General features: G+C 39.6%; 1 protein-coding gene and 2 pseudogenes across 2 annotated transcripts in view; 2 read left to right on the forward strand and 1 right to left on the reverse strand.

Moving 5' to 3' along the window:
- Positions 1–12,858, forward strand: part of LOC146469271 (serine/threonine-protein kinase Nek11-like) — a 34,135-nt gene extending 21,277 nt beyond the window's left edge. Inside the window, exons 12-19 of one of the 2 annotated variants that reach the window (XR_014867262.1) lie at positions 4,007–4,050; positions 4,150–4,239; positions 5,325–5,381; positions 6,291–6,354; positions 7,707–7,842; positions 10,203–10,473; positions 11,062–12,023; positions 12,104–12,858. Coding sequence is in view for 1 of the 2 variants with exons in the window: in XM_085123537.1 (XP_084979663.1) it covers positions 4,007–4,050; positions 4,150–4,239; positions 5,325–5,381; positions 6,291–6,354; positions 7,707–7,842; positions 10,203–10,473; positions 11,062–11,263 (864 nt within the window). In the remaining variant the exon portion in view is untranslated. Of the gene's footprint in view, positions 1–4,006; positions 4,051–4,149; positions 4,240–5,324; positions 5,382–6,290; positions 6,355–7,706; positions 7,843–10,202; positions 10,474–11,061 lie in introns of both variants that reach the window. The other variant, XM_085123537.1, reaches the window with a different exon arrangement.
- On the forward strand, positions 1,551–4,000 carry LOC146469272 (uncharacterized; annotated as a pseudogene).
- On the reverse strand, positions 6,409–7,470 carry LOC146469273 (uncharacterized; annotated as a pseudogene).
- Positions 12,859–14,415: the final 1,557 nt, after the last annotated feature.

Genomic DNA, 14,415 nt, shown 5'->3' on the forward strand with positions numbered 1-14,415 from the left:
GAAAGCTGGAACACCAGTCTGAGAGTGGTAGCTTCAACAAAGCAAGGCCGAGAGACTTCCAGTGTAATAAGATTCAGAAAGGAACTACCTGAAGGAGACGCTTTGTACCTTAGGCTCAATCCGTTATCGCGGAAACTCAAAGCTACAGAGGACTATCGGCTGTCTACGCTAATACGAGCTAAGGTCCACGAACTACTATACGTTGAAGCTGCATCAGAAGGCAAGTTGGACAGAGTCATTCAATCAACCAAGTGTGTAATGTGTAAGATATTGGTCTTGAATTGAACCCAAGTGCTCAGTGGTTCAAGTGAAAAGAGGATTTCAAGTGTGCAACGAGCCAGGTGTGGAGATGGATAACCAAATGACCATTACAGCCTTGCAAGAGAGGACACTGTACAAATTTTTGGGTGTATAAGAGAACCTCTTACAAGACGCAAAGCATTGCATGTGCGGTGAAGAAGTATGTTTGCAGAGTTTCAATTATATGGTCAACCCCACTTTCGGAATTTAATTGAGTGGTGGCGACAAACCAGAACACCTTGCCTGTCTTGAGCTATTTGATGTGGACGCAGCACTGGCTAGAGTCAGAGTTAAGAAATGTTGACAGAGAAGCCCGCAAAATAATCGTAGAGAACGGAGGTAAACACCCTGCTAGTCTAACCTGCTTGCTGTATCTCCCTTGGGAGAAAGGGGAAGGGGACTGCGCTCTGTGGAACACGATACAAAGATCAAGGCGGCACCAAAGTTAAATCAAACACAGACCTGACAATGCAGTTAGTAAGAGAATGTGAGGAACGCGCAGAGATCTTAGATCATCATTCACTTCTAAAGGATGCAAAGAAATAAGCCGATGAATTAGATATTGAATGACAACTTGAACACCCAAACCCAAAGCGCTTCGCAGCTGACGGAGATAAAAATTACCAAAGGAAGAATTGGAACGCAATTTTACAGCAGTTCTTGGAGACCGCCAAAAGCAAGGAATAACAAGGAAAGTTATTCAGTGTGAGATGGCCAGATGAAAGCTTGAAGGTGACAAACTACTTTGCGTGGTTGGGTTGAAGAGTTGGACTGTCTGTCCATCGTACGCCATAGCAGACATTTATGAGTTGTGAAAGCAGCTACTGCCCTCAAAGCTGTACCAAAAACGAAGGCCTGCACGGAAGGTGAAGCAATACCCTGCACATTGACCGAACTTATAAAATAGTTATTTAGGTGCTTAGCCTTGGACCTTGAAATTAGTTATAATTCCTCAGATATTTTCGGTGTTGGTTTTTAATAATGGACGTTTCACATTTGTGATCTGAATGAATCAATGAAATTGATTGCTGTTATACCAAATTATACAACACAGGGTTTTTTATTAGTTTTTATAGAGATATTGATAATAATAATAATAATGATAATGATAATGATAATAATAATAATAATAATAATAATAATAATAATAATAATAATAATAATAATAATAATAATAATAATAATAACACGAAAAGCGTACGACTCAGTAGACCATCACTGGCTCAGAGAAATGTTTTCCTTGCATCTGTTTCCAAAGTAGATCGGGAATCTGATTGATAGACTCAGTGCCGAGTGGAATACCAGGATAAGAGTGAGAACAAAGCAAGGTGTGGAAATCTCTGAACGAATAATGTTCAGTAAGGGACTCCCCCAGGGGGATGCCCTTTGTCCCAAGCTGTTCACGTTGTGTCTGAATCCCATCGCCTGGAAACTGCGAGCAACTGAGGGCTATAGACTATCCAAGCCCATAGGCGCCAAGATTACTTGTGTGTTGTATGTTTACGATCTGAAAGTCTACGCTGCGTCAGAAGGAAAGCTTGAAAGAGTCCTGGGGGAGACAAGAGTAGCCATGGAAGATGTTGGGGAAGTGGGAAGTGCGCGGTAGTGCATGTGAAGGGAGGGTGCCTTCAGAAGTCACCTGATACGAGGTTTGGAGAGAAAGATCTGGTTAAGAGCTTGAAAGAGAATTCTCAGTATAAGTTTCTCGGAGTCCTAGAGAATTTCAGACAGGAGGATAACCTCGCATTGGAGAATGGTGCGAGAGTGTACCTTCACAGAATGTCTGTGACATGGTCGAGTCCACTATCAGATTACTACAAGGTAGTTGCAAGCAACCAGTTTGCGCTACCGGTACTTGCGTACTCTATGTGGACGCAAGTATGGCCCATTGCAGAGTTGCAAAGACTCGACAGAGAATCGCGGAAAATCATAGTGGAGAATGGTGGGAAACACCTTTCAGCGTCCAATGACTTGCTCTATCTCCCTAGGATATCGGGCGGACGGGGTCGATTGAGTCAGAATGAAAAATCACGAAGATTAATTCAGCGACTAGGTTGTATGCTAATGCAGATCCAACTATGGGGTTAGTCCGACGGTTTGAAGAGAAAGCGGAAAGGACTGGGCGGCGCTCCTTGGTAAAGGTGCGCAGAAGTATGCAGAGGAGTTAGGAATGAAGCTAGAGCTGCGATATCCAGATCCATCGGGCACTACAGCAGAGAATGAGAATTTTATTATTATGGATGGAATTTTATTATTATGGAGTGTGGACGAAGAAGGTCTTAAAAAACAAGCACAGTGAAGGCGTAAGAGAACAGAGATGGCAGGGAAAGCTCCATACAGCACGCTGGGAGAATAAAGATCTTGATGGTGAGAGTTTCGAGTGGATGTCAGACTGGAAAAAAGCACCGACACACACAATATATCCGGGATAAGGGAGCTCAGCACTTCCAACAAAACTGTACAACGCAATTAAGACTAAATCAAGCGAAGAATCGGACGTCAGATGCAGGATGTCTCGAAAGGCGTAGGAGTCTATCAATCCAGTTGCAGTGCATTGGCACAGACGAAGTATCTATCAAGACACAACGGAGCACTCAAAATACGTTTCTTTGAGCTGCTTAAAGACCACCAACTGATAGAGGCCGTTCCGCCTTGGTACTACCACACAACCTAAGCCGCTCTACCAAAATGATCAAGTAGCGGCATATTGGGATGTACCAGTATATGCAGACCACACAGAGGTGCGAGCTAACAGAGTGGACGCGAGGATTGTAGACAGTAGCCCTGTTGGAGATGACCTGCCCTTGGATTGAGAACCTGAAGCAGAAGGACGAGGAGAAAACCCGTAAGTACGCCCCACTACGATGGGAAATCAAGAAGCAGTACCCGTGTTACAAGATCACTCAAATCAACGTTATAATGGATGTGCTTGGGGGATTCTCTAAGGGACTGAGTAGTAGTGTGAGGGAAATACTAGGAGCAAAACGTAACAGAGATGTCCAAGGACGGATGCAGAAGTCTGTCCTAAGTAGTAGCCTGAACATTGCCAGAACGTTCAAGGTCTTGAGCTAGATTGAGGTGTTCAAACACCCGTTGCATCAAGCTAATAGCTAAATGAAGCATAGACGATACAAGAATTTTTTTAAACATTATTTTAATTGATTTTCTTTGTTTATTACATGATTTTACAATCTGTTTACAGTTATGTTGGGTGTTTCTTTCTTTTTCCAATGGAAATTACATTTTATCTTTTGATGCATTTGAAACTCATTTTTTTAACTTTAAACGAATTACATTGATTTCTCCATGTTTCGAGGAAAATATGAATATATATATATATATATGTTTTTTATATACTTGATATTTGAATAAAGTTATTATTATTATTATTATTATTATTATTATTATTATTATTATTTAATGATAGGCATTTGATCATTTATTAGGGGAAGCTCCGTTTACTAGTCATTCCTTAAACCTGAAGATATTATAGTACACCTGTCTCATTGTTAACATAACTATTTTCTTAGCTCAATAAAGGTCTTCAGGCAAAACACGTGTAATGCCTTAATCACTTACAACAAATCAATGGTGCTGTTGAACTAGACGTGTGGCCTTCTGTTTTTATTCTCGCTCAATGTTGTGATGAAAGAGCTGTTCTATAATTGAACGTAGCACTTACCCAGTTATAACTTTCTCATTGCAGAAGATAAAACATCAAATGGATGATATGCTTAGTTTGTCTCTTGAGTAAGTAAATTATAACCTCATCCCTTCATGAAACAATGACAGAATGTATCATGTATGTGATGTAATGTGTGCAGTTTTCATTAATTTTCTTGATAACAGGTCACATAAACAGGGTAAACGAAAAGAGTTAGTGGAACCTCGTGGAGGAAGCTTGTATCAAGAACCAGAGGGAAGGCCTCTTACACCAATGTAAGAGTAATGTTAGTGATATTTTATTTTCGAATTCATTAATAATTCATAAACCCTCATTACCTTGAAGGAGGCTTGGAAAAGTGATCTTAATTAACATTAAAACTATTAATGGTTTCGTGCTTCACCTTTTCAAACCACTTCTCAGTGTTTGGAATCGTATGGAAACTATATATTACATCTTTATTTGAAATGTACAGCATGAAAGTTTTGTAATTCTTTTCTTTTTAAGTAATAATTAAATACTGTATGTAGTTTTCATCAGGTGACACCGTCATCGTCATGATAGTGATTGTGATTATGAGGATGATAATGAACCTGGGAAATCTCCTTGTTAACAACCTTCCATTAGTTACATGAATTTGGCTTGTGAAGGCCCATGACGCCTTCTTCGAGATTTTAGAGGGCTTTTCGCCCTAATAGTCTCAAGATATTTTACCATCTGTTACATGACATTTGAAAATTGAAAATAAATTCGTGGTGGTGGTCTAGGGGGTCAGGAACGTTTTATAAGTTACTTTAATGACTGATTGAATTTGTAACTTGTAGCGTTTTCAGTTGTATAGTCCAGAGCTATTTAAAATTTATATATTAACCATGTTCACAAAAGGTGTTTTGTTGTCAATTCTCTCCTTATTAGAAACGTAGCTGACGAAACGTTGATCAACTTGCACACGTAACTGCGATAGTCAATCATTTATTAATTTATTTTATCCGCGGTTCAAAAATTATATGAATCTGACAATTATTTATTTCCGTTTCTTCACTTCTGTGGGCATATTGCAAACTCACCAAACGGTCAGCAGCCGGTTGGCTCAGTTTGTAGAGCACTGCAGCAGTATCCCAGAGGTTACGGGTTTCAATCCTGTTGAGGACTAATTTTTCTCAGATTATTGATAAGGGGTTAGCCTCTAAACAAACTGTGGGGCAGTGGTGGGGGAGGTTTTAGGCTTTCTTTTTTGCGGTAATCCTGCAATGCTAAACTCCGAAATAAACCCGATTATTTTCATTTTTTCGTTATTAAAAGACAAAAAATAAGCCTCAAGCTATTATTTAATAATTTGGTACATGTTAATAATTTACAGGGACAAAATGAAATTGAGAAAACAACAGAAGGCTGACGAGGAAGCAGAAAAAATTAAGTATGTTTTGTAAGCATATTTGCAACCGTTTTCCATATACTAACATGCAATAATAATAATAATAATAATAATAATAATGATAATGATAATGATAATGATAATGATAATGATAATGATAATGATAATGATAATAATATAATCTTTATTAACATATACCAAGCAGCTGAAATTGTTATTTACAAGTTAAAAGTTGAGAAAAGAACTATTAAAACCTATTTACAATTCATTCCGATTTCGAGACTAATTTTCAAGCACAAACTTTTCAAAAGAAAATACAAATGTCATAATAATAATAAAAATAATAAAAAACAACATCTTTATCAACATATTCAAAACTATTTATAATGATAATGATAATGATAATAATAATAATTTTTTTTATAATTTAATATAACAATCTTTATTTAAAATGACCAACTCTTTTAAAACACAAAGCTATGCCTAAAAATTATGTACATAATAATAATAATAATAATAATAATAATAATAATAATAATAATAATAATAATAATGATAATAATAATAATAATAATAATGGATTTACCATAGGATGTAAATTACTCTCCTACGTTTAGTTGTACTCTGAATAGTTACCAAACATTTGTATCAAAGAATAGCTATTATTACTAAGCCGCTGAAACTGGTATTCATTATATGTTTGCCTCGGATGGCGATGATAGAGTGTAGTGAATTTGTATTTGAAATAAATATCCAGCTCCTTGACTTTTTCTGTGCGGAATACTCTGCGACTTGCACTCTTTTTATTTTATTTTATTTTTTTTTGCGACTTGTACTCTGGTTTTAGCTGTAGTCTTGATGTTGACATCGTTTCCCTGTTAATAACTAGTTACTACGCGATCAAAACCCAAGGAAGCTTTTATTAATAATAGTCCACAATGTTCTTTTCAGGAGATACACTGCAGCCCAGGTGGCTGAAAATCAAGCACGATACAGTTCACACAAGAAAAAACAGGTACACGAACCGACCTTCTTTGGACTTAAAATTAATGGTTATTTTTTCTCTCTCTCTCTCTTTGGCCACCGCAAAGCGATTCGAATGCTAACGTTTCGATCGTTAGCCCTTCGCCAGAGCAAACCAAGAAAAATTGTGGGTTGCTTGTGTTTATATGGTGAGCGACGCTATTGGAAAGAGCATGGTAACGTGGAAAACAAGAGTAATTTAGTCGAATGAAAAGCCTTTGTTGATTCCGTGGGGATTAAGTGCCGATTTGGAAGAAGAATTTTTGTTCTCAAGCTTTGCGAGTTTCTGTGTTGTCACGATGAATAGAAATGCCACAAACTGACATGTGTTTGTAACAGTGGTTAGGCAGATTAAAATGTCGAGCGACTGGTTTAGATAAATCCTTGTCATTTCTTTCAACGTCTCGAAGATGTTCGCGAAATCGTTCGCCTAGTCTCCTTCCCGTCTCCAATGTATAAATGTTTGCATAAAGTGCATTTTATGCAATAAAAAACATTAGCGGAGGTGGATGTAAAACTATCATTAATTTAAATAGATCGTTTGGGTCCCGAAATTTTGTCGACGTTGTGAACGAAAGGGCAGGTTTTACAACGTACTTTAGCGTATTTAAAACTACCAGGTTGATTGTCGGATTTGAGTACGCTTCTGACTAGAAAGTTGCCTATGTTTTAATCGCGTTTGAATGAAATTAGTGGAGGTTGTAAAAAAGATTGTGCCAGATTCAGGGTCATTTTGGAGCAACTTAAAGTTCTTCCAAATGATGCTTTTGACTGCATGGTTGTGTAGGAAAGGTAATTTTGAACGTTTGCAGTGGTGATTGTCGGTGAATTTATTGAGTGCGGTGTCGGCCTGGATAGCCAGGTGCTTTTAGCCAGGTACTTTCCGATTTGTTGGAAAAATTAGAGCCGCCACTGCACAAACGTCGAAGTCTAATTTTTTGGTTACAACAAATCCCCACGGAATCAACGAACGTTTTTCATTCGACTTATCAGTTTATTCTTGTTTTCCAGGTTACCGTGCTCCCACCAATAGTGTAGCTTCACTGCTCTGACGAAGGGCTAACGCTCGAAACGACAGCACTCGAATCTGGATAAAATGACCAAACATTCCTTTCCACTCTCCACCAATGCAGCACGGATCAGTGTAGCACCAGTTTCCCCTATCCTTGTTTTTGCATTTGTTTGGAAAAAAAAAAAAAAAAGAAAAAAGGAAGCCAGTGTAGTAAGTGACAAAGAAAAGAAAAAGAAAGAACAGAAAAGTAGCGTTGTTCTATTAAAATTAAAAAGATTCACGGATTACTATATTACTGATCTGAAGTGAACGATGTCTTTTGATCCCACCAGAGCCGAGTGTCATTACCATGGGTTGAGGAGCATCCAGATGTGTTCAATGACGCTGCATTCACTATCACAGCAGCAGACTCGTTTGAGCTCTCTCCCCCCACCTCACCCCTCACAGGCGCACCTTTTGCATCACCTGGTAAGCAGAGTATGACGTGTAAGCTGGCATGTCAGGAATGATGATGATGAGTTGACAATGTTCTACATAGCAACAAACACATACATGTAAACACCGTGGAAGTCGCTGCAATATAAAGCAAAGCTTGGAGTGCGTGTCCTACATAATCAAAATAGTTGTAATTGCCACCCTCCACAAAGGTTTTGGCTTAGCGGAGCATCTTTGGAGTCCCCACATCATAAGTACTTGCAGTGAAAATATACAGTGTGCATACTGGATCAAATCTTGACCTTGCCTGAACAGGGCCCGCACGGAATAAATGGGTAATGATGACGTACATGCACACGGGGGTAATCAACAAATACACATACGGGGGTTCCGAGCTATAAATATGCGTTATTGACCAAGCTTGTTCGGTCAAGATCCCTGGATATTGGCCAAAAAACGCAAAAAAAAAAAAAAAAGAACTTGGCCAATATCGAGGAATCTTGACCGAACAAGCTTGGCCAATAAAGGATTTATTATATGGCTTTACCTTCAAGTTAAAACTACAACAACAAAACAAAACAGGACATGAAACTGGTCTGCTCGGAAAGAAATTCTTCATAGCCGGCCGGTGGAAGATTTATTTTCAGTGCATTTTTGGATTAGCATGTAATCGTGGAAAACAAGGGATCCTAAATTATCTTAGGGCTCTAACTTTATAATGGCTTAAAGGGAGTATACAATTATTGAGAGCGAAAAATTTAGATTTTCGCGAGAGCGGGAAGATTTGAATAGAATCCAGCAAACTCGCCATTTTCAGCCGATCGCGCGGTGGCGTAAATAATAAACATTTTTACACAGTTTTCGGCTTCCAATCATTAATTCTTGAATGAAACAATAGATTTTGAGATTATATGCAAACATAAGCCGAAAAAAGAGCGGGTAAATCAGAAAACTGGGCGAAACTTTTACAAGATTTTGTTGTTTACAACCAGCAAGACGCGGCTCATGAAATTGAAAACGTGAGCTTCTTCGGCGAACTTGGGAAAAATACTTTTCTGAACCTCTCTAAACACTTAATGCAACTTCCACTACGCTATGATTTAAATACAGTCATTGCAAACCTAGAGAACTTATCAATTTGGCACTCGACTTGAGACAATAAGTTTTACAAAATCAAGATTCAACTCACATTCATTGTAGCTGAAACAAAATTCTCACTACACCAGGACGATTCCATTTTCTTTCCTTTCCTTTAGGTAAATGTTGAGAGTTTACCGAACTTTTTAGCGAGCGTTTTTCCCCAAAACAACGGGAAAATCGAAGAAAAGATTGCATTGTTGTGGGGCAACGGGTAATCGCGAGCGGGCAAGATAGCTCCATCTTGCCCGCTCGGGTAGCCAATCACAGCGCAGGATTTGACTCATCTTGCCCGCTCGCGGAGCCAGCCATATAATAAGACTGCATTATTACCCTGTCGTAAAGCTGGGATCAATTTTCTGCTTGTCATTGAGACTGACGGCTGAATTCAGGGAGTTGAAAGCGAAGAAATCGTCATTCGAGGACACCCAAAGGACTTTTCGAATTCGGAGGGTTTATGAAAGCAAAACGAGGAGGGATTTCGTGCCATCGTGAGATATCATCCGAATGGGAGACTTTTCTCGGAAATGCTCGATCGCTACTTCGAACGAGTAACTTATACATGCTTGACTGTGAATTTGCACTGAAATATTTTTTGGATCAAGATTGATTGGCTCTTTGTTCTCCTAACAGCTTTTTACCGTAAAAGCGAAATGTTTGAAAAACCTGCACATTTCGGGAAAATTAATACTCCTCAAAATGACTCCACATCGAGTAGAATTGTTCGCGGGCCCTGTTCGCTGATTGAACGCGTTGGGTTTTCAGAAGTGATTATAGGCTTGTCTGAAAGCTCGAACTGAAATAATCAATACATATATAATAAATAGATTGATCTGACGTTACCAAACCCAATTCCTCAATTGCGATTTAATTAACACTTGTGATGACATGAGAAAACTTATGCACAACGGTGGGTATTATCGACTGAGTAAGCAACGGTGTGTTTTAATTTATACGAAAATTAGGTATCATAACAGGTGTTTTAAAATCTAAATCATGTGTTAAATGAGTTTTCTGGCCATAAAGCATTTCAAGTGAAAATAGCTGATGGATGCTTTGCTTGGCCGCAATGTGTTTCCAGCTTGCATTTGTAAATTTTGTTACTGCCTTCAGAGATGCAGGCTTGGTTCCCTTTGTGAAGTACCCCGCTCTTTTGCAAGTTGTGTAATGAGAGAGGTTCGGTATGATGTCGAAACCCTTAAGCTGGCCATTCTCATAGCTTTTTAAAATGTATCTTGTGTCAAACTTTGTTTCAGCTGAAGCTTCACTGAGTTTAACCGACGTATCAGAAATTCCCGATGATGCTGAGTTAGCAGAAACTTTCTACTCGCAGTTTGAGGATGAGTTTGAAAACGACGAGAGTGAAGATGAAATGGACGATGAAGATGATTTGAGTGCACTGATGGGACAGATGCAGGATGCCTTAGATCAGACGGCTTCACGGGATGAAACACTTACTGAAGCTGACTTACCAAGTGAAGGGCTTACAGATACCTGGAGGTATCAGAGAATTCAGGCCTTGCAGGCGTATCCTTTCACACCTTCCGAGTTAAATCTTTGTACTCAACGTATATTAGATTTCGAACGCATTGTTTCGTTGTGGGATCGGGATTTTGCATTGGGAATCTGTAGAGCGACTACTATTAAACGGAGAGTGTGCCCGCAAACAACACATCCTTTTCTGGAGCCATTGCTGTAGAGGTTGGGCGATTTGATGATTGCGTGTGTAGCCGGCACTGACGGGGTTATTAGACAAACAATGTCGCTGTCAGCACGGTGCATTAATGTCCTTGTGGTTTACTTCTTGCGGTTTTCAAAACCTTTTGTACGTGATTTCCATCCCCATCTTTAGATCTGACCCCAAAATCAACATTTTTTTTTTCAGACATTTAAAACGCGTACTCGAACGCAGTACTTGTTTTTAGTTTACCTCTCAAGAGCGTTAAATTCACCTTTTCCTTTAATAATCATGCCGACTTCAGACAAATGTTTACACGGGATTAAACCTCCGGAGGTAGGAGATATTGCAGTCTAGTTTTCACAGCCGGTGTATAGAGATTTCCTAATTTCTACTAGTTTAAAAAAGTTAATATTTAAACCTTAACTGATAATTAGCGAGTGCGAACGACTGCTGGGTAGTGAGGCGTTTCATCAAGTGTACTCATACTTAAAAAAAGTGCGCTTTGGAGATGAGCTTAGCAGTGAAGACTCGGTACTTGATGGACTCGCTAAAATTGTTGATAAACCAGGGGACTGCTTTTTAGTAGATCAGCTGCTTTTTATGGAAAAACAGGCTGAAATTGCTGCAATGACGTAGCATAATGTAGGCTAGAAGCGTTTACCATTTACACAAACCACCCGGTTGCAAACCTTATGCATAATATCAAATGATGTAGCTTGTCTAAATGGAAGATAGATAACGTAAAAAAATGTACTAGCATCAACTAGAAAACCCAAATAAAGTAGTAGAACCGCATCGTTTCAAACGGCAGCCGATAACGTCAGACACGTTTCAAATGGACGATGATTCGGTGATGATTCGATGACCGGGATTCCTGGATTTTCTGTGTAAATGGTAAACACCTCAGGTCTCAATTTGGATTTTTAACTGAATGATATGAATTCATACATTGTCCTCTAAGAAGACGTAATAATTAATTTCAGTGTTTGCGGTAGGATAACTTTTTTAAAATATAAAACTTGATTTGTTTTGAATTTATTTAGTTTGTTATTGTTATTATTGCCCACAAGCCACCCGAGCGAAAACGCGAGGGTGGCAAGGCGCCAGGTGCGTGCACATGTGTGAGTTTTAGTCCTGTGCGGTAGTAATTTCCGGTTGCCGTAACTGAGATTTTGTGCCCATATTAGGAAGTACTGCGAAGTGCTCGAAAATCCCAAGAGCCAATTACAAGCGGTTATTTTTGTAAGCGCCAATGACATTAGAATATTCTTTTCTTCCCGCGAAGTCAGAAGTCCTCATGTGTTGCTTCTTCTGTAGACGGTAAGTGGGAGGGTTTATTTGGGTAAGTATTTGGCCTTAATTTTTCGTTTTTCAAGGTGTATGCGACTTGGCTTTAGTCTTCTGTAGACGGTAAGTGGGAGGGTTTATTTCGGTAAGTGTTTGGCCTTAATTTTTCGTTTTTCAAGTTAGCTTTAGTCGTGACTCACCACAGTTCGAGTCAAGACAAGTAAACGGACCGACAATCTAAAACTGAAATGAACTACTTAAAGCAGGTCTCTTTCAGAATTGCATGCTGTTTGTTTCCGTAGACGCTTAAGTGGATTTCTCTAATGCCCCGTTTGGTGCTTGGGTCCGGTTCTCGGGCATGGGCACAAGCATTTTTCAGGTGCCCGAGCAAAAATCTCGGCACCCTGCACTACCCCCAAAGAAGCACCGGTCCCTGTCACGGGTCTGAACAGGATTTTGTCAGTTCCCGCGCTTTTTCCCCATGTCTTCCTATAATATAGTAAACAAAATGGCGGGCGCTCAATTGACGAACAAGAACACGTTTGCTCCTGAACAACTTCCTTTTCAAGCCCTGACATGAGCACCTACATCTGAACAGGGCCTTAAGACAGAGTTATTTACTTGAAAGTAGTCAACAAGGGACGTTCACGTATTGTACTCGTAACGATCGACAAGGCGGGACTTCATTGTGTGGTATCACAAGCCTTTGCAACCCCCGGATCATGTGATCCAAGATTTTGGCTTCGTGGCTCAGAATATGCCGGCATGTTACAACTCCAGCGTGTGCTGCGGGATGTTGTGCATGAAGGAATACATTTGACATTTGTTACTTCGATTTGTCTTTTAAACTTTTTTTTTGTAACTTAAGTATGCAGTGAGTGTAAAGATAGTCATTCTCTGATACATTTTATCGTTTTTTAAATAAAATTGTTTGTCATAACCAAGCTTGTCAAGTGTGCTGATCATACTTGCACCAAGTCGAAGAGCCGACATAAGTACCGTAACGCTCCGATAGTAGCGACCTCGTTTCTTTCGGAATCAGCAGCCTTTGAGGCTAGTTACCTTCGAAAACGTTGCTTTCGGGGGGTCGTTATTTTCGAGGAACACAAACCAGGAAACAAAGCTAGCACTAATTCTTTTTTTTCCGAAATGAAAAATAATGTGATTCGCCCAGGGCTTAAACAACTGACAGAATAAAGACCATTCTGACGCAAGAGTGCCAGACGACATTTGGGCTTGCACCTCCAGGCGCAACGAGCAAGATTCAACCACTCGATGTTGCAATGACAGACGCATTACGGAACACTTGTTCGTAAACCCAGAGCTATTTATGAGTGGAAAAGTAAGCGCTGGTGATCGGCGTGTGCTATTCACGAAATGGGTGGGCACGGTATGCAAGAGATCTCGCGTCGGCTTAAAGACACCGTTATCTGTTCATTTGTGAATTGTGGCCTTGGTAGCAGGGACAGTGAAATAAACATCGATGGTCTACCGGACTACCACATGAATGAATCAGCTGATGTAGAGGAAATCGACATCTCCTCTGAGTCAGGGGAGGAAAGCTAAACTCAGTGCTTTTAGTCATTGACACACCAATGCGTTAATTTGAAGAAACGTTCCTGCTGTTAATACGAAATTATACCAGTTTAGTTTTCACATTACGCCGTCAGTGAACTGATGTCAAGGACGAATGATGGCTTAAGGCTTTCCCTTGTTGTATAGTGCCTTATCGTGATCAATTTGTCAATGCACGAAGATATTAGCATTGTACATTAAAAATTTGACTATGGATTGGAAAACAATCAAGGCATTCCGTAACGTAATTAAAAAAACTTGGTCTCGCTACTTTCGGGGGCTCGCTATTTTCGGGACTTATTAGGAGCCACAAAGTTTTGACGTTACTTTCGGGGGGTCGTTACTATCGGAACTTTACGCTAGTACCATGTAACAACACGCCGCACACGCGTTGCGCAGGCGAAGTTAGCTATCTTTGTGAATAGGAACAACGGAGAAATCATGCTTTAAAAATTGGCAAAGTTACTGGTGACCCCTTTCCTTTTAATGTCTCTCAAGTTTCTACCTCCTGATGGAATAATCAAAAGATAGTCTGCGCGCTTTGATCTGTCAAAAGAAAACCTCGTATAGTGATTAACAATGTCTACTGTCAAGCAACCAATTAGAGCGCCTTCCCCATATTCCTGGGAAAGCTCTATAACAACCCCTGAACACGCAACAAAGCGAACCCCGGGAGCAGTGTTTTTTCCGCGTTTTACGATAACATGCGTCAACCATAATTCTTCAATAAAAGTGGTCACCAATAACACTAAGGCATAATAATGTATTGACAATTTATTGTCCGAAAAAAGGGTCCGTCATGAACAGTTTAAGAAAAAACTGACAGAACTAAAGTTTGTCAACCCCGATTAGTTTGTCGACTGATCGAAGAACTAAAACAGGTGGAACTCGATGTTTTCTGTCATTAACAAACAATTGACGTCAAA

This window comes from Pavona decussata, unplaced genomic scaffold, assembly GCF_977016875.1.
Source record: "Pavona decussata unplaced genomic scaffold, jaPavDecu1.1 SCAFFOLD_125, whole genome shotgun sequence".
NCBI classification, from domain to species: domain Eukaryota; kingdom Metazoa; phylum Cnidaria; class Anthozoa; order Scleractinia; family Agariciidae; genus Pavona; species Pavona decussata.